Raw genomic sequence first — 27,570 nt, 5'->3', positions numbered from 1 at the left:
TTTTAATTTGAATGAATCAAAAATAGTAAAGCTTTAAAAATAATAAGATAAAAAAATAACAATGTAAAAACTATTATTTTTTAATCAGATACCATCAATCAGCCTGTTAAATGTCAAAAATTTTGCAATAATAATATTAAAATACGCCGCACAAAGCGCGGAAAAAAAATAATAGTGCACTGTTCAGTAGTGTGTTGTAAAAATGAAGTTGATGTGCACCTTTTTTCTTGTTATTTTTTTTTAAATAATAATTATGCAAAAACTAAAATTGATTATAATTATTTGTAATTTTTTAAATATAAAGTAATATTGTGCACAAATTAAATGTATATATATATATGTATATATAAATCAAAAGGAATTAAAAAAAAGGAATAAATTAGTACCAGAATTTACAACCAAAATCTATACAATAAAAATATAAGTATAAAGTGCGCGTGTGTGTGTATAAATAAAATTATTGTATTATGTATACCTACTTATCTGAATATTATACATAAAATATTAATTTATTAATTTACATATATACAAAAATAATTATTTTTATATTCAATTATCATCAAAAGATTTAATTAAAAAAAAAAGAAAAAGCGAAACGTAAGAAAATTCATGAAATTTAGGAATTTGCAAATCTAAAAATATGTATGTATGTACCTATATATTTAATGTAACTTGACCAATGACTGCTTATGGCACCGGTCCTTTTACGCACCAGGGTTTGAAATCCGAAACCCTTTAGTTATAGGGCTGGTGCCATAACCAATGCAACCATTGGTCGAATTTTATATATAATTAATATTCTCCTTATTTTTGTAATTATAACATAGATATTAACAGAGCAAATATATGTATATGAACATAATAATAAAAAGTATCCATACACACTACCAAAAATTTACCTAAAAAAATATACAATTATATATATATATATTTTGCATATATAAGATAATAATGAATGTGTATTAACATATTTTCATTTGAAATATTGCACCCTTACTAAAATAGCGCAACAAGAAAACTAACTCAATTTTTAATATTAAGTGTATCATTTTATTCAAAGCTTAATATAATTTTATATTAAGTTTATAATTTTTCTTCTACCTTTCAGTTTTAAAAAAAAAGTATGTTCTTTTTTTTGGTTACATTATGTATCTCTTTAGTGTTTTGAAACTCTGATTGAATTTGCATTTGCAGTTCTGACCAAAGTATATTTATTCTATAAGTAATTCGACTCGTTTCAAGCCGAACTGAAATAAACTTAAAAATTTTGTTATTTTTATTTTGATAACAAAATTTACTTTTCATTTCATAGAATTTAGGTTAAAAGTAGTTCGACTCTCCGTTTACATCACACTAATGCAATCAATATTTCAACCAAGCAGAATACCTTTTTATTTCCATTTTTATACACATAAGAATTTTGTGGAGAGGGAAAGAGTACGCAGTAGATGTCTACCTGTTTTTTTTAGAATATATTTTTAAAAGCGGGAGTTATTTATTTTTCCGTATATAAAGTATAGGAAAAAATATTAAGAATTTTGAAAGCGGGAGTTTCATATCTGTAGTTTATTTCAATACAAGGTGGCAGAAATGGTGTATCCATATTATAAAAACAAAGCGTTTTAAAAACATAATTTGACGATTATAAATTTAAAATTATAATTTATATGTATACAAATTGAAAAAGACAAATAATATTAAAAAAAAGTTAAAATTTGTAATTATCATTACATTTATTGTAATAAATATAAACTATGAAATTTTTATTTCAATTTTGTCTTTAAAAAAACCTACATACACTCGTATCGGTAATACACATTTTCTTCTTATAAATTGCTTTATTTCTGTACCTCGTGTACATTGCGGCTTGACGTGAAATCAGCTCGAAACTCAAGCTGCGTTTTTACAATGTTAGCTTAAAAACCCGAAAACAGCGTTTAGCTATTAACTTTCAAATTATTTTTATCATTTCAAGTCAAGTAAGCGACTTGAGTGAAGCCGGCTTTAAGTCAAGTAACTTTTATATAGACATAATAATAAAGCAAACATGTAAAGGAGGTACATACATATTACTACATCATATTGTGTATTTACCTTAAATAAGTATGTACTTTATAACAGCATCTTTATTTATATTGTACATTATAGGAGTCTATGACTTTATACACAGTATGAAGTTTTAAATTTATAGCTATTGCTTTCATACATTCGAATGTCTTTACCTAATTTTTTGAAATGGAAAATAAAATATGAAAAATAAATCTTGTTGTTATCAAAATAAAAATAACGAAATTTTTACCTAACTTAATTTAATTTTATTTAAGTTTTATGATTTTGACACATTCGTTACAATATTTTGTTTGTTTCTTGTCTACACAACTCTTATTCAGATCTATTTAAAGAAAAATCGAATATTTTAAGATTTTGGAAGTGGCAAGCAAACGAAAAATAACGGAATGGAACGAGTGAACTACTTCTTGAGTAGATATACTTTGATCGAATTATTGCAGTGTTGCTCGCAAGGTGCGATATATGAAAACATATGTACACACTTTCATGTATGTATATATTTGATATATAAATATAATCTATACATATAATTAAATCTTTTACACATTCATCTCTTTATGATGTACGTATAATATAGATAATTTTTTTTTGCATCCAATTGATATAAAAAGAATACAATCTATAGGCAAATGATTTAAGAAAACACCAAAGGAAATTTAAAATATTTGTTTTACATTATAAAATAAAATTGATACAATTAAAATACAATTCATAACAAAAAAAGAAAATTTTTTAAAAATATTTTTAAAATTGAAAACTCTAAGTTGAAAGTTCAAAAAAATATCAAAACAAATTTGTGAATGAAAAGTCGAATCTGTAAATTCGCAATAAAACTATATGTATATAGACATATAGTTCGTGTGTCGCTTCTGCGGCGAATAATGGCAACACAACAAGTATAAAATAAAATATTCTAAGTTAAAAAAATTCTCGTAAAATGTTACACAGCACGAGAAATGGTTTTGTTGTACAGTTAAAAATTAATTTAATTTTTATATACGCATACATACATACATATATGAAGTTTATAGGACAAATGTACATATGGATATACATATATGTGTGTAATTTTCTAATAGGAACCGACGTAATTTAAATTATGGTTATCATTTTTGATGGCATTAATAAACAAAGTAAAGTCGTAAACAACGAAAATTACTCTCAATTTAAGGATAATTTAACCTTATGAAATGTGTGACATTTTTTAGTTAATAAAAATTAAAATCGAAGAGTTTTGACATGTTTGACATCAAATATGGAAATTGATTGGTGTTTATGTCTAATACATTGATAACTGACAAATAATAATTTTTAAAGCCAACCACAGCTGACAGAAATACAGGCCTGGACCCTAAGAAAGAGTGACAGTCCACAGCTGACGAATTTACACGTATTTTTATGGGACATATAGAGGTCCATTCTTAATATCATAAATCTCCCACAAGATAAACTTTTTTCAAATTTTTAATTAGAAAAAGTTAAAATTCAATCTTTTTCTACATTACTTGGGCTTACATTCTTAAAGTTTCGTGTTATTAAAATATTAAAAAATTGATTTAAAAAACACCTTCCAGATTCCGTTCATTTTTTTAAGATTTCAATGAAAAAAAATAATGCAATTTTTTTTTCGAAATATTTAGTTGATTTTGGGGTATTTTTTCAAATTTGAGAAAACGTACATACATTTGATATTAACGAGTTTGCTAATTTTGTAGGATATGTCTCCCAAAATCTTGACATTACAAAAAATCAAGGCCTCGACCTTGCTTTTTTTGTGAATGTATTTGTAAAATTGCATATGTAGTTTTGGCGAAATGACATTTCTGAACACTCATTTTTTTTTGTTGTTTTTTTTTTAGAAAAATTATGACTTTTGCCTATTTTCATTTCGAATTTTCTATACGAAAACTTGACTAAAACCTAAAAATTTTTATACTAACATGAATTTTGGAGTTTTCTGACCAACATATCAAACCCCTATATAATAAAATATATACCTATTTTTTTATTATGTTTGTTTTTATATAGGGGACAACTTGAAACGAAGCATCTTTTATAACGATTACAAAATTTTGAAAGCACTTTCATAATTATAAACCTTAAAATCAAATAATTACAAACTTAAATTAAAACCTAATAAAATTTTTATGAACTTTATTTTAAGTCACGTATTCTAGACTAAAAAATGTAGCACCAAATTTTTTTTATTCACTGTATTATCATTTTTTACTCTCAATTCTCTCAAATATGTTGCCTGGCATGGTACAAAAAATTCGGAGAAAATTCGAAAATGTAATCAAAATTATCCTTAAAATTTTGAGTTGAAATTTGAATTTTTGATACCTTGGTTAGAAAACTCCAAGTTTCATGTTAGTATAAGAATTTTTAGGTTTTAGTCAACTTTTCGTATAGAACACTCGAAATAAAAATATGCAAAAATCATAATTTTATCAAAAAAACAACAAAAAAAAACGATTCTTCAGAAATGTCATTTCGCCAAAAATGCATATGCAATTTTACAAATGGATTTACAAAAAAAGCAGGGTCCAGCCCTTGATTTTTTGTAATGTCAAGAAGCCAACACAAATAGGTTCCTTTTTTGTTTTTATTTTTTACAACATAAAAGGTGTTGCCAGAAACGGAAATATGAATATAGTTAGAAATTTATGTAAGTTATTTTAAGTCAATAATACAATAAACATATTATATATATTTATTTTTAGATATACATAATTATTTCTTCAAAATTAAAACAAATGGTGTTTACTTAATATTTCTGTGTATAATTGCTTACGTGCATTACGTTAAAATATTAACCCAAAAACAAAATAGTTTTTGTCAGATGTTGGCGAATATTTTTTCTATAAATTTAATGTCAAGCGTTTTTCTCCATGACAAAATACAATTTTTATATACTCGGATGCTATTATTATTAAAATTAATATGTTTAATAATATATTAAATATGTTCATGATTTGGATTAATGATTATCCAAAATATCATTTTCCAAATCATGAACGTATCATTTTGAAAATTTTAAAATTAAATGAAAGAGATAAATGAACAAAGTCATTGTGTATGATGTGAAATAAGTCGCCTTAAAAACGCTATAATTTTTTTACACAAGCCACTTTAATAAAACACACTTATTGAATTTTTAAATTCCATTGCTTGTATTTGCATCAGGTTGCAGTCGTCTTGGAAATTTGACACTGCGTTATATGAGAGGGTACATACAGTCACTTCAATAATACTTTACAAAAGTTTTAAGTACGGTATTAATACGATTGTAGTACCGTCTCAGAGCTCTCAATACAATTTTGGAATACAATTTTTACAATATTAATAAATACTTCGACGTTTGTTTGAAAAGTTCAATTTAAAGTTCTGTGCAAATATCAATTTTAAACAAACGTTACCACATCATTAGAAACGTAGCATTTTTATGTTGCATTTTAAGAGAAAAGCTTAATAACTGGCACTTTATTGCTGAAAATAAATGCTACTTTATTTAATTGGTTACTTCTGCTGAAAAACATGCTCGATATTATCGATACCCAATTTACTTTTATTTTACGTGTACCTACTACGTATAGAACGCATTTAAGAGAAGTGTCAAGACCTTTTATTAAACTTTGGGATGTGATACTTTGTAAAGTTTACGTCGTAAGCGCATTATTGAAGTCACGGATAATTTATGTTGGCTTCATTTTTACTGACCGAATTGTGTATACAATAGGCCTCGGGAACTGGACTTTTTAGCAGGCCTGTTTTACATTTTTGATCATTTTGAAGAAAATATTCAACAGATTTACTTGAAATTTCATATATAAGCTTCATTCGACCGTTCGCGGTTACCACGGGCCAAATATACATTTTTGCGTATATAAAGAAAAATAATCAACTGATTTCATTAAAATTTAATAGCTAAATTCGAGGTGCTAAAACAATAAATCTATAAATTTATTGGAAATATCAGGGGTTGGAAACTGATCTACTTTCCGATTTTATATTTTTGACATATCTACTGAACGAATTGATGGAATTTCTTGAAATTTATTATTTGAGCTCTTGTTGTTACCAAAAGTTGCTGACAAACTTTTCGTATAATTTGAACGGCACAAAATGAAACTCTACTTAGAGGAAAATTCACATTTTTCTAGATATGTTAACTAAAAGCTCTTCTGGAATACTTTTACTAATCTAGCAATATACATTGCGGTTTACTATGTACTGATCACATCAGATTTTTTTTAATGTGAAACATATGAGCGCTAGCTATCCATGTATTATTAGATCCATGGTCTAAGATGTTCTATAAGATGCACACACATACATGGGTGTCTACATATAAAACAAAATTGTACAATTTTTTAACTAATACATAAGTATTAGAGATAACGAAAGTTTTGCAGTGTTGCGTGGGTTATGAATTCGTACGTGTTAATCTAGAAAAGGTAAAATTTACAATGTATCATACTCTACAATGTATATTAAAAGCTCTTGATTGCACTATTCTAAAATGTATTGAATGCGCAATGGAAACGTAAAATAAAAGCACAGCGTGTAGTGAAAAAATTGAGACCATTTTTTGTAGACATGTCAAAATAAGACTTGCCAGAATTACTAATTCCCAAAATAACCATAATTTTTTTTCAGAAAAATATTTTTTTCGTAAGAATAATCTTGAAATTAGTAAGATATTTTAAAATATTTCTTAAAACAACAAAGAAATGCGAGGAAACACGAAGGCAAGAGCAACAAATTATTAATTGAGTTATTAAGTCTTTTAGAAAATCTTTTAGTATATTTTTTGTATTATAATTATTTATTCACACGGATACTGATTTCAAAAATTTTAATACAAAAATAAAATTTTTTGGAACAAATAAATACAAGCAAATTTTAAAAACAAACAATGTATAATTATGTACATATGTTATGTTTTTTGTCGTCATTGACATTCGAAAATGTAACGAAAGCTTACATCCAATGCAGCTTTTCATTGTTGTGAAACTGTATTTAGACGGTATTTAAACTGCACTAAAAATTTTTTGTACTGCGTTTTAGAAATTAAGGATAATTGCAATAATGTCAACGAAAAGACTTGACAAAAAAGAGCAATGAGAAAATTATAATTCCACTTTTTTTTCTTTTTTCTACACGCTTTGTAGTTTCGCTTTTATCAACAATTAAAAAAATTTTCCAAAATTAGAATTTTTTTTTTTACATGATATGTTTTTACTTTCCTTTTATGAGCACAGTAGAAAAATAACAGTGAAGTTTCAGAAGAGAAAGTCTTTAGAACAAAAAACAAAAAAAAGAGGTAAGTAAGATTAACGAACTGAAACACCTACATGCACTCATAATTTTTTGTTATAACACAGTCAACCGTTTGTTATCGTTTTTGTTGGTTAACAGGTAGTTCAAATAGTTGCAACATTTCGATGACAATTCAATGACAAACATAATTCTTAAATATAAAAATAGCGAGAAAAACGCTCAAAAAAAAATCTGATGTGATCAGCACATAACCGGCCGCATTGTGTATTGTCTAGTTAAGTGAAAGTGTTACAAAATATTTCAATCCAATTTTCAGGGCATTAGTAAACTTATAGTTAAAAAATGTAAAATCGGCCCTCAGATTAGTTTCCGAGCTCTGGTCTTCTCAAAAGATTTATAGATTTATTGTTTTAGCACCTTGAGTTTAATTATTAAATTTCAATGAATACGGTTGATTATTTTTATATTATGATTATATACGCAAAAATGTATATTTGGCCCGTAGTAAACGTCCAGTTTCTGACGCCTGATTTCTTCCAAGAGTCAGAAGGTTTCGCGGTCGATCGAGCAAAGCTTATATATGAAATTTCAAGTAAATTTCAAGTAAACAGGCCCGCTGAAAAGTGCAGTTCCCGAGGCCTGATATATCTCAAAAATTGATCACTCGATGCCACAGTCGAAATAAACTTACATATAAAATTTCATTAAAATCGGTTTAGCCAAACTTGAGATACACAGACTAACAGACCGACAGGTTGCTAAAAATAGTTTATTTACATTTCCCTACCATGGAGAAGTGCATTTCCACCGAAAACTCGATATGCAAAATTTGTTGCCATCACATCACTTACCTATTGTATACACAATACGGTCGGTAAAAATAAAACTAAAAAAAAGGAAAAAAAAAACAATTAAAAAACCAAAAGAAGAAGTTAAAACATTAATACAACTAGTAAAAAATAAAATTAGATTTTTTAAATTGTTTTTGAATAATTTACTGTCGTTGTCGCTGCCAACGTAAACTGAACGACGACAATGAAATTTCTGCGACATGTCTATACGACTCTCGCGGCCGTAACTTGAAAACTATCATTATTAGCCACTTGAAAACCGCATAAACCTGAATTGCAATTGAATAAAAAACCACTATTTCTTATTTTTTGAAATAAATTGAATGGTGGGCATGCATACTACATAATATATGGAAAAATGAATACAACTTGTAAAAGTTAAACTAAATCTATTTATGATAAGTAAAATATTGAGATTAAATTTTGATGTCGCGCTACCTCAACAATTTAGAAGTGAATTGTGACAATGACACTTCTGCGGCATCCATTTGTATGATTTCTGCTATCGCAGTTTTAACATTAATTTAGTAAGATAAAGTAAAGCAAAAATTTTGAGTTCAAATTATGAAAGCTCTACTGTATATATGAATACAATGTACGGTATGTATGTATATATGTGTATGTTTAAAATATATAATAGTATTACATATTTTTTTATATTGTGTTTATAAAAAAAAAAGAAACAAAAATTGTATTAATAAATTTTTCAAATAAAAAAACTTTAAGTGTAAGAAATATATAAATTTGGGATACATTCATACATATTCATATACATTATGTGTGAACATATGAAAGTACTACATACTTAGAAAAAACTTGTTGGTAAGGAAAATAAAAAAATTTAAGAAATTTGGAAGATCATAATATGTATATGGATGATCAAGTAAGAAAAGACTCTCAGCTGGATTTATTGAAACCAACCAAATCTTAAACAGAATGTTTAAACATATACATATGTACATTAATAATACAATGTATGGCAGTACTCTATATTATGTAGATCGTTGAATTAAAGGTAAAACGTATTAACTAGCATTTTCAAATTTTCGAGAAAAAAGTGTTTTACTTATTTTTATGCTTGTAAGATCAGGAAATTTGAAAGTCGCTCCAACAATATTTTTAGAGCTTTCTGGAATATCTTTCCAAACGTATGACTCATATTACCTTATCTAGCAAAAGAAGGTATCCAGTAATGCAAAATTTCAATTTTGGCAAAGAAGAAAGGTTTTCAAAAAGAAACTATAAGTTAAACAAAATATTTTTTTTTACTGAAATATTGATGGAATTCGATCTCTTTGCTAATGCAAAAAGTTAATTAAATTATTATATTTAAAAACCAATTTATTTTTATAAAAAATTAAATACTCAATTTTTTTAATGTGAATTAAATTTTTTTTTAATACAGGGTTTATTAATATAAAAAAGGAAAATAAAAGAAATATATAGAAAATTATTTAAAACATATAAATAAAATAAAACGACATATTTAAATAAAAATTTATTAAAAAAAAAATAATAAAAATGGGAGATTTAATTGGTCAGACAAGTTTTCTTCATATGGGGGATGTTGTATCACTATATGCAGAAGGTCGTGTTTGCGGATTCTTAAGTACCTTAGGGTAATATTAGAATCTAAAAAATTTTAAATAATAACACACAATTAAGACCAATTTTCCAGTATTTCAAATCCTTGCAGTTTACAATGACCAATGTTAGATCAATCAGGTCATAAATCCTAATATTGCAATTGATGGTATAAGAAAGTTTTTAAAAACTTTATAAAATTTTTGTATGCAAAGCGTCTGGGATAATACTTTTTGAACAGAAATGAGAGAAAATGATGACGTTTTCATTTTATCAATGTTCAAAGTTTTTGAGAAGTTTTACGAGTATACCAGACAGACCTAATATTTAAATTGTAAAAATTTGCTTAATTGCAGATTTGTCGTTTTTGAAAAATCAAGCAAATAAAATATATTGGCATGTCCTCGTTTATATGGCAACTTGAGTTTTTGACTTCAAATCATATCAAGACCGAAATTGACGTATTGCTATTAACTTTTAAATCATTATTAACATTTCAAGTCAACTTGACTTGAGTGAAGCTGGTCTAGTAGACTTCAAGTCTAGTAACTGTTATATGAACATAAAATAGGCTTCAAATACGGTTGAAGCTGTCATATAAACGAGCTTAATACATAGTTTTACAAATTTTGATATACTGGAGAATTGCCTACTTCATTTTTTGATGTTATTTAGATGATAATTTCCCAAAAATTATATTCATTTTGTTTTGTAGGTTGGTCGATGATAGAACTGTTGTATGTCCGGAAGCTGGTGATTTAACGAATCCACCTAAAAAATTTAGAGGTAATTGTTACTATAATATATACAAAATAAAAACCTTTTATAATTGGATTTTTATTTTATTAATACTACTTTTTCTTTGTTTTGCTTTTTTTACGTTTTTTTAATTCTTAGACTGTTTAATAAAAATATGTCCTATGAATCGCTATTCAGCACAAAATCAATTTTGGAAAGCTGCAAAGCAAAGCACAAATTCAAACACAGATCCTAGTTTATTAACACGTTTACATGTAGGTTGGAGAGTTTGAAAAAAAAAAAAACAAAATTAATTCTGCTTTAGCTGTGTTTTTTTTTGTTTTTTAGTTATTTAAAATAAAAGTTGAATCGAATTACTTAATGTTTTGGACATAAGTATCTACATATGTATAATTATTACATACTTTTATTTTCAGTTAGGGAGCAGGCACACATGCAATTTTTTGGTTTGCAATTGCTACTTGATTGCAAAATCGTTACACGCGCAATTTTGTTAAACAGAAATTACAATCGGCTTGTAAAAAAATGCAAACTGTTTGATTGCTTAATTGAATGCGACCCTACAGTTGCATGAATTAGCTTGAATATAAACCTATGGAATATAAATAAGCAATCAAACAGTTGCAAAACTAAAAATTGCATGTCTGTCAGAGCCCCTTATAGCTGGAAATTTCTTTTGTTTTTCTATAATTATTGTAATTTCATTAAATAATTTGAATTATTTTTTTACCAAAGTTTATCAAAAATACAGCTAATTATTACAAAAAAAAAAAAAAATACATACACATGTACATAGCTTTTTTCAATAGTTCTTTTTTTGGTATTTTATAGCATGCAGCTGAAATTGAAAAAAAATCGAATGAAACAGACAATAAAAAATTTTTGGGTACACCGGTACAATATGGAAGTGTTTGTCAATTATTACATTTAAAATCAAATAAATATTTAACAGTTAATAAACGTTTACCATCATTGTTAGAAAAAAATGCATTACGTGTTTATTTGGATGCAAATGGCAATGAAGGTTCATGGTTTTTAATATCACCATTTTATAAATTACGTTCAATTGGTGACAATGTTGTTGTTGGTGATAAAGTTATATTAAATCCATGTAATGCTGATCAACAAAATTTACATGTATCTTCTAATTATGAACTACCAGATAATCCCGGTTGTAAAGAAATCAATGTATTAAATTCATCTACAGCATGGAAAATAACATTATTTATGGAACATAAAGAAAACCAAGAAAATATATTAAAGGGTGGTGATGTCGTTAGATTATTTCATGCTGAACAAGAAAAATTTTTAACAATGGATGAATATAAAAAAGAGCAACATGTATTTTTAAGAACAACTGGTAGAACTAGCGCAACAGCTGCAACTAGTAGTAAGGCATTATGGGAAATTGAAGTTGTACAACATGATTCATGTCGTGGTGGTGCTGGTCATTGGAATTCATTATATCGCTTTAAACATTTAGCAACTGGATATTATTTAGCTGCTGAATTGGAATCAGATATAATTAATTCAAATGATAATTATACAATTAATAATAATAATAATGAAATTAATATACATGATAGTATAAATAATAAAGATGGTACAACAATAAATAAAATTAATATAAATAATAATAAAATAACAGCAGCACATATTCAACCTCAAATTGAAAATTTTGATTGTAGTATAATAACTTCAGCAATTATACCAAATACAATTACACCGAATTTATCAGGAGGAACATCATTACCAACAAATTTATTAAATAACAATATTAATAATAATAATAATAATAATAATAATAACAATAATAATAATAATAATACAAAAATTGGACAATATCGTTTAGTATCTGTACCATATTCAAATGATATTGCATCAGTTTTTGAATTAGATCCAACAACATTAACAAGAGCTGATAGTTTAGTACCACAATCGAGTTATGTACGTTTAAGGCATTTATGTTCAAATACATGGGTACATGCAACATCAATACCAATTGACGTTGAAAGTGATAAACCAGTTATGTCAAAAGTATGTTGTTCATCAATTAAAGAAGATAAAGAAGCATTTCAATTAATACCAGTACCACCAGTTGAAGTACGTGACTTAGATTTTGCAAATGATGCATGTAAAGTATTAGCAACAATGAGTTCAAAATTAAAACAAGGTTTAATATCGAATAATGAAAGAAGATCATTAATATCATTATTACAAGATATTGTTTATTTTATTGCTGGATTAGAAAATGAACAAAATAAAGCAAAAGCATTAGAATTGACAATAAAAGAACCTAATCGTGATCGACAGAAATTATTACGTGAACAATATATATTAGAGCAATTGTTTCGTATATTACAAGAGCCATTTCAAGTAAAAAATGATAATACTGGACCTTTATTAAAGTTAAATGAATTAAGTGATCCAAAAAATGCACCATTCAAAAATATGTTCCGTTTATGTTATAGAATATTACGTTTAAGTCAACAAGACTATCGTAAAAATCAGGTAAATTATTAGCATTGTAGAGTTAAACATATATTGATTATCTAAAATCTGTAATCGTGGTTTTTCTAGATTACAATTTTTTTTCGAAATCCAAATCGTCAAAACCAGTAAAGTCGGTGCTCCAGGTTTCATTTAAATCACTTTAACCTTAAACTGTAAAATTAAAAAAAAAATATAAATTAAATTTTTAAAAATGAAGATTAAGTGTTGTTACGTCATAGTATGTGTAAAAAAACATTTGAATTAAAAGTGATTTTGATTATTTTTTTGTAATAAACTATAAAGGTTGTATTGACCTCATTTAAGATTAATTATATTAATTGTATTTTCGTAATAATTCTACACTCAGTTTCCAGAATAGCCACGATTTAAGATTAAAATAGTTATAAAGTAATATTTCAAACTTTATTATTAATTTAAACTTTTGAAAATATAAATATAATAATTGATTTACAATTTATTTACAATTTATTTATTTATTCATTTAATTATTATTATTTTTTTTTTTTTTTGAAAAATTATGATTGATTGTTACTAGAACTTATAAAATATTATATCGGTGTAATTGTTATTCTTATAAATGTTGTATTCTAAAAAGTTGAGAAACTATGAGTTGTACATGCATAATTTCCATATTTTAACTTAAAAAGTAATTAAAAAGGTAAACGATTTATTTTTAACAAATATATTTTGGTTTTTGGCTTAAGGTTTATTTGTTTGATATTTTTTGTTTTTCAACATATATATTTTTTTTAAATTTTTTGATTTTCAATAATAATGAGAAAATGTCTTATTAATTTTTTAATGTGTTGGTTGGTTTAGTTTTCTTTTCTTCTAATTAATTTTTATTTTTAAATAAAGTAAAATTTTAAAAAGATTTAAATTTGTTTAAATGCAAAAACTAAATCGGTTTGTATATAGAATGCGTTGTTGTTGAATTAATTTTATAATTTGAAAATGACTGAAAATTGTGATGTTGCTCCAATATTTTTCTATTTATTATTATTAGATTTACTATTAGTTAATGGTAAAGTTGTTTTCTGTTATGTCAAAGATTTAAAACAGTTATATATTTATTTCAACTATAAAAAATACAAAAACGAAATGAAATTTGGTTTGGCAACGCAAGTATATTGCTATTTATTACACTTGCGTTCTGACGGCTTGGAATTTATAAGATTAACATTCTGACATACTGGAAAATACCTCCTCCCGATACTAATTTTTAGTGCACTTAGATGTATGAGTTTGTTTTTGGCTTTTTTAATTTTTTTTTAAATTACTTTAACAAATATTTTAATTTTTCAAATATAACTTTTTTATTTCTTCAACAATAAAAAATTTCAAAGGAATATATTGCAAAACGTTTTGGTCAAATGCAAAAACAAATTGGATATGATATTTTAGCTGAAGATACAATTACAGCATTATTACATAATAATCGTAAACTATTAGAGAAACATATAACAGCTGCAGAAATTGAAACATTTGTTGGCTTAGTACGTAAAAATATGAAAAATTGGGATTCAAGATTTTTAGATTATTTATCAGATTTATGTGTTTCAAATCGTAAAGCTATTGCTGTTACACAAGAATTAATATGTAAAAGTGTTTTAAGTGCAAAAAATTCTGATATATTAATTGGAACAAAAGTTGTTAAATGTAATAATCAATTATCAAAATTGAAATCAACATTTTCATCATCATCGTCATCAACAGCAACAGAAAATGTGCAAAATTCAAAAAATATCGATGAATTAAATGAAAATAATTTATTAAATTATAATAATAATGATAATAATTATTTAGTATTACAATCATCATCATCATCTCAGTCAGATAATAATGATTCTCAAAATAAATTATATGAAGTTCACTTAAAGTGGGGTGAAGCTGCAGTAAGTGTTTATAATATATTATTATAAAATATTATTATATAATTTATAATATATTATTATATATTATTATTAAATAATCAAATTATACAAAAATTACATAATTTCGGATTATCATTTTATCATTTGGTATTTTATAAGAATTTGATTTTGCAATTTCAAATAACCAATAATAAATTATTTAAATTTGCATTTTTTTAGGATTATCGTTCAATGTCTTCCATAACGAACGCAATACAAAATGGAGCTGAAGAAGAATCTTTAATTTTAAATTATTATAATCATCAATTAAATTTATTCTCGAATATGTGCTTAAATCGTCAGTATTTAGCGTTGAATAACTTATCACCACATTTAGATATTGATTTAATTTTGAAGTAAAATTTAAAAAAATATATATATATGAAATTTTTAAATTTTGTTTATAATGATAACAAATATAAGGTAAAAAATTTCTTAATTTTTTTTTTAAACAGATGTATGTCAGATGAATCGATGCCATATGAATTGAGAGCATCATTTTGTCGCTTAATGTTACATTTACATGTTGACCGTGATCCACAAGAACCTGTTACACCAGTTAAATACGCTCGTTTGTGGAAGGATATACCATCAGAAATGTCCATTAAAGAGTAAATATTTAAATAAAAATTTTTAGTGTGTTTTGTTATATGTGTTATTAAAATATTAATTTCAATTTTTTGTTTTATTTTATAGTTACGATTGTAAGAAACAGCCAAACACAAATAAAAAGGCTGTACGGGTAAGATTTAATACAACGATAGCATTTGTTGAAAATTATTTATGTAATGTAGCTGAAAAGGTTTGGTTATTTACCGATCAAGAACAGAATAAGTTAACTTTTGAGGTAATTCACACAAAAATATAAAAATAATACACATATTTAATTGTAATACACAATAAACATTTTTTGTCATTTTAGGTTGTAAAATTAGCAAGAGACTTAATATATTTTGGATTTTACAGTTTGAATGACTTACTTAGATTAACTAAAACTTTATTACGTATATTAGATTGTTTATCTGAGTCAGATGGTGTTGGTTCAAACGCATCAATGTCTAGTGATGCGAGATTTTCTAGTAAGTTATTAGTGTATACTTGAACACTTAGTAAGTGAAAATTGATTTTCATGTTACTAGATATATTTTAAATTTTCAAGATAAGTTAAAAGTATAAAATTTAATTAATTGAAATTTTTTTCCATCTAAAATACTAACCCAATCTAAATATAAAATAAAGATTATGAACAAGAAGAAAATGACGGTAAGTAAATGAAAATTTTTGCTTGTTCATTTTCTTATTTTAACGATTTTAATTTTTTCTTACTAATTAAAAATCAAAGCAGATTATCAATAATCAATTTTAGTTTTTAATTTGAAATTATGTTAACAATTTTTTGTTTTAGCTGAAGGTGGTGTTCTAAGATCAATTAGTGATATGAATACAGTTATGACATCACTTGCATTAGGACCAATTGGTACAGCTATAACGTCTCCAACAAAAAATATACAACACCGAAAATCAGTTACATTATTAATGAAAGAATTCCCATTAGTTATGGATACAAAATTAAAAATAATTGAAATATTACAATTTATATTAGATGTACGACTTGATTATAGAATAAGTTGCTTATTATCGATTTTTAAACGTGAATTTGATGAAACAATATCATTACCATCTGAATTAGCAGCAGCTGCAGCAGCAGCTTCTACTAATACTAACATTAATACTGCTACTAGCACTTTTTCAACAGCAACAACAATAAATAATACTACATCTACATTAACAAAATTAACATCAACATCAACAAATTTTAACATGACATCGGCCACAGGTATATCACCCAAAACTGAAAATATAAGTGGAAATTTAAATGATCGTGATACTGTACAAAATTCAGCAAATTTAACAACAAATTCTACTCCAATCGGAACAACTAAAAAAACGAATATTGATTTAGAGCTAATTGGTATACAAGCTGAAAAAATTTTTGGTTGTGATGTTGAATCAACTAGCTTAGATTTAGATGGTCAAGGTGGTAGAACTTTTTTACGTGTTCTATTACATTTAATTATGCATGATTACCCGCCTTTAGTATCTGGTGCATTACATTTATTATTTAGACATTTCAGTCAACGACAAGAAGTATTACATGCATTTCGTCAAGTGCAATTACTTGTTTCAGATAGCGATGTTGAATCGTATAAACAAATAAAATCAGATTTAGATATATTAAGGCAAAGTGTTGAAAAGTCAGAATTATGGGTTTATAAATCTAAAGCAAATGATGAAATTGGGACAACAAGTAAATAATATTTATAAAAGTCTAATAACTATGTAGAAAATAATAATTTTATCTCGGCAATTACTTTTAGATGCAGAGGCTACCAATACAGAAGAAGTAATAGATTTAACATTTGGTGAAACTGGTCAATTAACAGCCGAATATAAAGCGTCTTTGAATACATATCAGTGGAGCGAATATAAGAAAGTTAAAGACATTTTAATTCGAATGAATAAATATTGCATAACTAATGGTAAGCAAAGATTTTAAAAACATTTAATTTTCGAAGTCTTTGTGATAAGTTTGTTGCTGAAAACTATTTACATAAAATATAAACATAATGTTTGTACGTTTTTTACATAAATTTTTTTTACTTATTACTAAAAGTAATAATTACCAAATGTAGCCAATATTTTTGTTTGTCTATTTCTAAACTGATTTCTAAGTTAAAATTACATAAATTATGAGACATTACATCCCTTATATTCTCTTAGAGGCATCACTTAAGATCATAATATTAAAAATTCTATAATTTTTTGAATCATTTAGAATAAATTTCGAAAACATCAACTTTTGAATAACGTCACTTCAAGTAATGCTTCTAATAAAATATGTATGGCTAATTATTTCTATTACAATTATTAATCTATTATGTGAATTTTGTCTATCTTTTTTAAAAGAAAATTTTCTCCATTTTTCAGGTGATAATATTAAGCCTAGGAAACATGAACAACGATTATTAAGAAACGTCGGTGTACATACTGTTATATTAGATTTATTACAAAATCCTTATGATGAAAAAGATGATTTATTAATGAAGGAACTAATGTGTTTGGCGCATGAATTTTTGCAGCATTTTTGTTTGGATAATCAACAGAATCAAGTTCTTTTACATAATCATTTAGATTTATTTTTAAATCCAGGTGTACGTATTTTATATAAAATATATAACCTTTTTTATATAAATTGGTCTGCTAACTTTTTTTATTCAGATATTAGAAGCAAAAACTGTATGCTCAATATTTAAAGATAATTTAGCATTGTGCAACGAAGTTAGTGAAAAAGTTGTACAACACTTTGTACATTGTATTGAAATTCATGGTAGACATGTTGTTTATTTAAAGTTTTTACAAACAATTGTTAAAGCTGAAAATCAATTTATTAGAAGGAGTCAGGATATGGTTATGCAAGAGGTAAGTTAAATTGAACGAAAAAAATTTTTTAAAGAAATGACAATTTGTTATTTGCTAAAACTTCATCTTTAGTTCATTGCATTTTTACATTAAACACAGTATTAATTTTTTTAATTCATAAATTCATTTCAATTTTTATAATATAATTTTAGTTAATAAATGCTGGCGAAGATGTTCTTGTATTTTATAATGATCAAACATCATTTGCTCAATTTGTCGATATGATGAGAAACCAAAAAGATTTGCCATTAGATGAAGACAGCCCATTAAAATATCATGTAGAGTTAGTTAAATTGTTAGCGTGTTGCACAATGGGAAAAAATATATTTACAGAAATTAAATGTAATAATTTATTATCATTAGATGATATTGTCAACGTTATATCTCATCCTGACTGTCATTGCGAAATAAAAGAAGCTTATGTGGATTTTTTGAATCATTGTTACATTGATACAGAAGTTGAAATGAAAGAAATCTTTTCATCGAATCACATGTGGAATTTATTTGAGAAATCATTTTTAGTTGATATTAATCATGTATGTGAACTATCAATAACAACACAACAACAGCAACACCAACTATTGTTACAACAACAAAATTCATCACTAACACCTGAAATAGTACAAAATCAATCGCAGTTTCAGTCTCAATTACAACAATTACAACAAAAAAATTTGAATAAAAAAAAATCATTACATAATTATGTATTAAATGGAGTGTTAACAGTATTAACTACATTTTTCAATAGCCCATTTTCTGATCAAACAACTGTTGTATTAGCAAGACAAAATATTTTTATTCATTTATTAAATGCTATATATAAATTTTCTGAAATAAAATATTTATCATATGCTGAACGTTTCACAGTCGAAAATTGCGTACGTAGTTTAACTGAATCAGCTAAAAACCGTGGCATTACAATTCCATCTGAATTGGAACGTCAGTTATCAATAACATCAACGTTAACAAATTATACATCGAAATGGGTTAAGGCAACAAAACAAACAAAAACTGAACGTTCTGTATCACAATTAATGCGAGAAGATCGTAGTATTATTGAAGGATTACAAGATATTGTATCATTATTGGAAGATCAATTAAAACCATTAGTTGAAGCTGAATTGTCATTATTAGTTGATATTCTGTATAGATCAGAATTATTATTTCCATATGGAACTGAATCTCGTAAGCGTTGCGAAACTGGTGGTTTTATTCAACGTTTAATAAAACATACTGAAAAATTATTAGAAGAAAAAGAAGAAAAATTGTGTGTTAAAGTGTTACGTACGTTACGTGAAATGATGGCAATTGATGTTGAATATGGTGAAAAAGGTGATAATTTACGAAATACGTTATTAGTTCGTTATTTTGGTAAAGGTTATTTATCAACAAAACAACAGCAACAACAAAATAATAATAGTATTGGCAATACATCAGCATCGGAACTATTAATATCGAACGTAGGTATTGGCGGAGCAATTGGAGGAATTAATGGAATGAGGGCGGGAAGTAGAATCTCCTCTCCCAATGATAGTGGAATAATTGGAGTAATAGATAACAATATTAACAGTAGTAATGATAACGTAAATAATTCAGCAAATAATAATAATGAGAATTTAGCAAATGTCGGTCTTGGATTTAACTTAAATGGTAGTAACGGTAACAATGCTACAAATTTAGTGCGATCATCATCAGTAATAAATAATAATATTGATGTTCATAATGTTAATAACTTTGAGCCAAATAATATAAATACTGACAATCAAAATTATGATAATATAATCTCACCGAATGCAACAACAAATCGTTTAATAGCATCAGTATCATCCAACTTAATGTCAACATCTGCTACATTATCTTCAACATCGTCATCATCATTATCTCCTCCAACATATGATCAAGCGATTGATAATAAAATTGCAACACAAATAATATATCATGGACCGGGAGCAAAATACTTACAAAGAGCTGGTAAGACATTACATGAAGTTCAAAATCATTTAGATAGAGAAGGTGCATCTGATTTAGTGGTAGAATTGGTTATCAAATCGGTACATTCACCATCAATATTTGTGGAAGCTGTTGAATTAGGTATTGCATTATTAGAAGGTGGTAATCCAATAATACAAAAGGGAATGTTTCAAAAATTTTTGAGCGGCGACTTAAACCAGACTTTTTTTAAGGTTAGATTTTATAAAACAAAAAAAAAAAGAATAAGAACTATTATAAATATTATTGTTTTAGGTATTTTTCGAAAAAATGAAAGATGCACAACATGAAATTAAATCCACTGTATCTGTGAACACTACAGATATTGCAGCAAAAGCACACGAATCAAAGCAAGATGTTAAAGATTTTGATAAAAATTCTCGCAAACATGGTGTCAAAACAAATGGTATTGTTATAACCGATGAATTACGTGATGAGTTAAATAATGCTGGTATTGAAACAGCAAAGTCATACAACAACGCACGTAGCATAACCCCGGGTGAAGATCAACAATCAATGATGAATATTGGGTCAGCATTAGAAGATATGTTAGCTGAAAAATTAGAGAGGCATAAAAATAAAGATGATCGTAATAAATTATCAGTAAAAGTGTTAGTTATGCAACCAATATTACGATTTTTACAACTGTTGTGTGAAAATCATAATCAAGATTTACAAAATTTATTAAGAAATCAAAACAATAAAACAAATTATAATCTTGTATCCGAAACCTTAATGTTTTTAGATTGTATATGTGGTTCAACAACTGGTGGTTTGGGTTTATTAGGTTTATATATTAATGAAAATAATGTAGCATTAATTAATCAAACATTAGAAACTTTAACTGAATATTGTCAAGGACCGTGTCATGATAATCAAACATGTATTGCAACACATGAATCTAATGGTTTAGATATTGTTAAAGCATTATTACTAAATGATATTAATCCATTAGGTAAAAACCGTATGGATTTAGTATTAGAATTAAAAAATAATGCATCAAAATTGTTATTGGCTATAATGGAATCACGACATGATAATGAAAATGCTGATCGTATTATGTATAATATGAATCCAAAACAATTAATTGATGTTGCATGTAAAGCGTATCACCAAGAAGATGTTGATGATAACGATGATGATAATGATGTATTTAATCATGGTGAATATACTCAAGATGATGATACCGGTGTTAAACCAAAAGAAGTTGGGCATAATATATATATATTGTGTCATCAGTTATCGCAGCATAATAAAGAACTATCAGCATTATTAAAAATGACAGAAAATTCAATGCAAAATTATGGAGAAAAAATGAATGAAGCATTATTACATTATGCAACACATACAGCTCAAATTGAAGTAAGTTTAAATAAAAATTGATAGAAAAATTATAAATGCATTTACTATTTCTTATTAATTTGTTTATTTTTTTTTATATGTTTATATTTGAACAGATTGTACGATATGATAGAACATTAGAACAAATTGTATTTCCAATACCAGAAATATGTGAATATCTAACAGAAGAAACAAAGAAAAAGGTTTTCACAACAGCTGAAAGAGATGATCAAGGGTCAAAAGTTGCTGATTTCTTTGATAAAACAGAAGAACTATTTAATGAAATGAATTGGCAAAAAAAATTAAGAGGTAAATAAATAATAAAAAAAAAATATTAAATAAGATAAATATAATTTGCTTCGATATTATCTCGATAATATATGTGCTATTATTATTTTTTAGGACAACCAGTTCTATTTTGGGTTAGTAGTTTTATGTCGTTATGGAGTAATATTCTATTCAATTGCATTGTAGTAATTAATTTAATTTTGGCATTTTGTTATCCATTTAAAAATAGTGTTCCAGGTAAAATGTTTGAATTACAAAAACTAAAAAAGAAAATAAATATTAAGTTATTTTTTCATACATTTAACTAACTTATTCAATTTAATTTTAATTACAAATTTGTTATTGCAAAATATTCAATATTTTCGTAAGTTCTGTTTTTGAAATTAAAAAATATAAAACGAATTGAAAAAATTCAAAGTTTATAAGATAAATTTAAGTTTGTTGCTACGTTGTTATATAAATTTTCAAAAATGGATTAATCAATGCTGGAATTATATAAATTTCAGTTGCTATAATTATACAAATTTATATATTCAATATAATTAAGAATTATAGAATAGAATTATCATAATTTTGCTCATTACAAAACAAAACATAATTTGGGCCTGTGTTTTTCTAAAATGACGCACATGTTTTTAGTTATTTTTTGTTATGAAGGAAAATTAAATTAGAATTTAATAAATTTGATTAATAGTTTTTGGTATTTGAAATATAAATGTACAAGATTAGTATTTGCTATCAAATAAAAATGTAATGGAACATTTAAAGTTTAATTAATTTAGATTCTGAGTTTTTTTTATTTATATTTGTTTCCATGTTTTAATAATGTGTTTCATTTTTTAATAATTTTTAATTTTGCAACATGTCAATATACTTATACTAAAAATTATATTTTGCATATTGTATTTATTCTGTAAATTTCTTATTTTTAGTTGTTCTATCCAATTGTATATTTGTATATAACTACATATATTTTACAATAAAAATTCATTGTTTTAGTAATTATATGCAACTGCATATTTGTAAAAATTTAATAATTTAACGTGATTAAATTAGATAGAACGAAAATATTGAATATTTTTTAATAAATTAATCGAGTATTAAATAGTATAGCAAAAAAAATTAATTTAATTTGGATTATTTTTATATTATATACTGAAACATTGTTTGTATTTTTCGCTAATTCTAGAAATCAGTACTCATTTATCAATGTTATTGTGGACTATTATGATACTATCATTTGTAATTGTTGTAACATTGCCAAGAGAATCAGGAATACGAACTTTAATTGGTTCAATTATATTAAGATTAATATTTTCAATTGGACCAGAACCATCATTATGGTTATTAGGTACTGTAACTGTTGGTTTAAAGGCAATACATGTTATTAGTATAATGGGTAATAATGGAACATTAGAAAAGAATTTCTTGAAAATAATAACAGATTTAGAAATTTTATATCACGTTTTATATATATTCTTTTGTTTATGTGGATTATTCTTTCATCCATTTTTTTATTCGATTTTGGTAAGTAGTTAAATTATAAATAAATGTTTTATGTAAAATTATATTTAATTTATGTAATAAAATAGTTATATAATATTAAAAATTTTCGATTTTAGCTTTTTGATGTTGTTTACCGAGAGGAAACTCTTTTGAATGTTATACGTTCGGTAACACGAAATGGTCGTTCAATTGTTTTGACTGCTGTTTTAGCTCTTATTTTAGTGTACTTATTTTCAATAATTGGTTATATATTTTTCAAAGATGATTTCTTATTACCAGTTGATGAGGAATTAAAACCTTTAACAGGTATTTACGAATGAATTAAAAAAAAAAATTTGAATATTCATCTTATGAATCACTAATGAATCATTAATTTTTTAGATGATGAACCACTAATGAATCATTTAAATGAAATTCCACAAAAAATATCAACCATTGATCCAGCATTAAATGATATACTTGATAATGATGATTATAATGGTTATTGCTATGGAAAAAAATGTGATAAAGAAAAATTTTTAACATCGAATATTCCATCATTAACAGGAAAATGTCCAGTGGCCGCCACAAATTGCGATAGTAGTAGTGAAACAAAAGAACGTGCATGTGATTCACTTGTTATGTGTATTGTAACTACATTAAATCAGGGATTACGTAATGGTGGAGGAATCGGCGACATATTACGTAACCCTTCAAGTAAGGTAATAAAATTGTTTTGCCAAATTTAATGGCAAATTTTTATAGATCTAGAATATAAAATCTTATTACATGTATGTAGCATCCTCATTACTGTTGTAACAGTTGTTTTACAATTGACAAGCTCTTTTATTTCCTTTTTTTTTATTTAAGGAAAAATTATTTGCTGCACGAGTGATATATGATTTATTATTCTTCTTTATTGTAATCATTATTGTATTAAATTTAATATTTGGTGTTATTATTGATACATTTGCTGATTTAAGAAGTGAAAAACAACAAAAAGAATTGATATTAAAATCAACATGTTTTATATGCGGCCTAAATCGCTCAGCGTTTGATAACAAAACAATTAGTTTTGAAGAACATATAAAATCTGAACATAATATGTGGCACTATTTATATTTTATTGTATTGGTTAAAGTGAAAGATCCAACTGAATTTACTGGTCCTGAATCATATGTATATCATATGGTAAAAGCATGTAATTTAGATTGGTTTCCGAGATTACGTGCAATGTCATTGGCAACAAGTGATGCTGAAGGTGAACAAATTGAATTACGTCATTTGCAGACATGTTTAGAAGATACAAAAATGTTAATTACTAATTTATCACAACAGTTAACTGAATTAAAAGATCATATGACAGAAATGCGTAAACAAAAACAACGGCTAGGTTTATTAAATCAAAATATCGCAAGTAATTCAATTATCTAAATTGAATTTTTCTTCTTTCGGTTTTAAAAATTTATTTTTTTAGTCAAACCATACGATATACGATAAAAAAAAATTGTTTAAGATTATAGTTTCTTTTTTTTTGTTTCCTATGTCAAATAATGATATTTTGTTGAATTTTTTATAATCATTTGATATTTGCAATATTTATATAGTTTAAGAAGGAAATTAATATTATGGTTTAATAAAATTTTTATGAAATTGAAATAAAAATATATTTGAAAAAAAAATATAGTGTAACTCACCTTTTTAACACTTTTATTCTACTCACCGGGTGAGAAAAAGAGAAGTGTGTTTGTTATGTCAGTGCTTGTATTTAAAAATATTTACTGATTCAATTCAATTGAAAATTTAAAAAATTTTATATATTTAGTGACTTTCAACACTAAAAAAAATTATTGAAAAAAGGAGGATATACACAATCAGGCTAATAACTTAGTTTTAGCATCTAAAATTTCATCAAAAAAAGATGTAATCGTACATAAAAGGAACTATTTAAGGAAAAAAAGTGTTGTTTTGTTAAGTTTAAATTTTTTTATTTGTTTTCCTTTATTTTTTTTTTGTTCATTAATTAAAATACAAATAAAATAAAAAAACCTATGATGTACTTGTTATAATGTTATTGAAAATATTTATAAAAGAAAAAAAAATACATAAAAATCGTATATTTAAAAATTGTATTAATTATCTCAATATGAAATATAATAAAACTAAAGTTGTTCGTTACATTTTCATTGTTTTCTAAACGAATAGGTAAACAAAAAAAGGGTCCCCAGAAACTTTACACTTTCATAAAGGCATCTCCGGAAATGTCTGGTCCGACGAAATCTCAGATCCTGCTAAACATAGGGTAACAAACTTTACCTTTTAATAGATTGAAATCATGCTGTACCCCTTAAATTTGTCTTAATAGCTAGGCACAAACTATTAAGACAAATTTTTAAATATGAGCAGAATACTAAATAACACTCTTTATGAGCTTATTTGAGATTGGATGATTAAGTTGAATTGAAATAAAGAGGCAATTCGTAAATTATTTGTAAAACTTGAGGCGAGATCCGGCCATCATAGGCCCGGCCCTTATTGTGATCGGCGAAGTGAATGAAATTTTTGCCGAATATAAACTTTTGGTGTTATGATTGGTGCATTCGCCTAAATAATAATTCGACTAATCTGTCGAATGAAAATTCGGTGTGATGAATCACAAATGAAATCAAAAATCAAAATAATTCAAGTGTTTTTTTTCTATTGGATATTATAGCATTTTATAGTGATGTAATGGAAAAATCTAATCTATCTGTAAAGTCAGTTCAATTAAGCATGTACAAAACGAAATTCAATTGTTTTTGCAAAACGGCAAAAACAAAATATGTACATATGTTTGGTTAACGTCATAACTTGCGGTAAGTTTTCTAATGTCTTGCGGTCAGCCAGTTGGTTAGATTAATAGCACATGTCTTTTTCTTTCTTCTCCTGCCTAAAATTTCCCTTGCATTGCTAATTTCAGCAGCTGGTACTTTTGTGAGCGCATAATGTGGCCAAGATAAGCTAACTTTCTTGTTTTGATGATGTTCAAAAGTTCGCTTCGCTTTTGTAATCTTGTTAACACCCCTTCATTTTTCACTTTTTGGATCCAACTTATCTTCAAAATTTTACGATAAGACCACCTTTCGAAGGCATGTATTTTTGGTTCTTCTCTTTTGTTAATTGTCCAAAAGTCAGCGCCATATAGTAGCATTGGCCATATGTAATATTTCAACCATTTCAATTTTATTTTCAGATTTATTGTGCTTCTGGTGAAGATATAGCTAATTTTTATAAACTTCGTTCTTGCTTGGGCTAGTGTTGATGTAGTTTCGTCTGTTGTGGATGCATTTTGATTAATTATTTCTCCTAGATATTTAATGTTATTAACTTTTTCGATATCCGTGTTATTTATTTGATCGACTCCCACATCTTATCTATATCTTTTTCATTTTTTATTTCGTTTTTAACTTCTGACATTCTTTCATTAATTTTTCTTTTTGAATTTCATTGATCTGCTCATTCTCTTAGAGTTTTACATTGGCACCTTTATTGGTTCTGCTTTTCTTTCCAGGTTTTTTTATATTTACATCAATTGTAGCCAGAAATGGAATGCAATCAGATTGAATATTTGTCCCTGGGTATGTTCTTGCATTTTTTACCGCATTCTTGAATCTTGAATTTATAATTACATAGTCAATTTGATTTCTAATAATTTTTTCTTTCCTGCTCTTAGGAGACACCCATGTATATAATCTGCGTTTTGGTTGTTGAAAAGTGGTGTTGGTAATTGTAAATTTTTTGTCTATGCAATAATTGATTAGTTTCTCTCCTCTTTTATTGCGGTACCCCAATCCATAATCACCTGTGACATAGTTCACCTTTATATTACCTACTTTGGCATTAAAATCTCCCAGTAATATTGTTATACCTTCTTTCTTTAGTGTATCTAGTATTTCTTCGATTTTTTTATTAAATACTTCTATTACCTCTTCTTCACAAGTTGAAGGCTCCTACTTCATAAACTTGAATGAAAT

General features: G+C 25.8%; 1 protein-coding gene across 8 annotated transcripts; it reads left to right on the top strand.

The window, feature by feature from the left end:
* LOC129606879 (inositol 1,4,5-trisphosphate receptor) lies at positions 1 to 25,735 on the top strand. Of its 8 annotated transcripts, none has more exons than XM_055517523.1 (23): positions 5 to 431; positions 9,610 to 9,823; positions 10,504 to 10,574; positions 10,686 to 10,801; positions 11,379 to 13,058; positions 14,408 to 14,956; positions 15,155 to 15,330; positions 15,430 to 15,585; positions 15,671 to 15,821; positions 15,897 to 16,053; positions 16,214 to 16,237; positions 16,380 to 17,282; positions 17,353 to 17,514; positions 17,963 to 18,186; positions 18,254 to 18,454; positions 18,607 to 20,637; positions 20,699 to 21,805; positions 21,901 to 22,093; positions 22,187 to 22,309; positions 23,262 to 23,599; positions 23,695 to 23,884; positions 23,960 to 24,279; positions 24,428 to 25,735. In XM_055517523.1, the coding sequence occupies exons 2-23, from the start codon at positions 9,726 to 9,728 to the stop codon at positions 24,989 to 24,991; spliced, it is 9,534 nt and encodes a 3,177-aa protein (XP_055373498.1). In that variant the 5' UTR covers positions 5 to 431; positions 9,610 to 9,725; the 3' UTR covers positions 24,992 to 25,735. The 8 variants fall into 8 exon arrangements, with proteins under 8 accessions (XP_055373530.1, XP_055373498.1, XP_055373489.1 ...); XM_055517514.1 differs by having other exon boundaries at positions 5 to 597; XM_055517507.1 differs by having other exon boundaries at positions 5 to 642.
* The last annotated feature ends 1,835 nt before the right edge of the window (positions 25,736 to 27,570 follow it).

The sequence above is a fragment of the Condylostylus longicornis genome, unplaced genomic scaffold, assembly GCF_029603195.1.
Source record: "Condylostylus longicornis isolate FDR11 unplaced genomic scaffold, ASM2960319v2 ptg000003l, whole genome shotgun sequence".
Taxonomy (NCBI): Eukaryota; Metazoa; Arthropoda; class Insecta; order Diptera; family Dolichopodidae; genus Condylostylus; species Condylostylus longicornis.
This window is presented reverse-complemented; position numbering and strand designations above follow the sequence as displayed.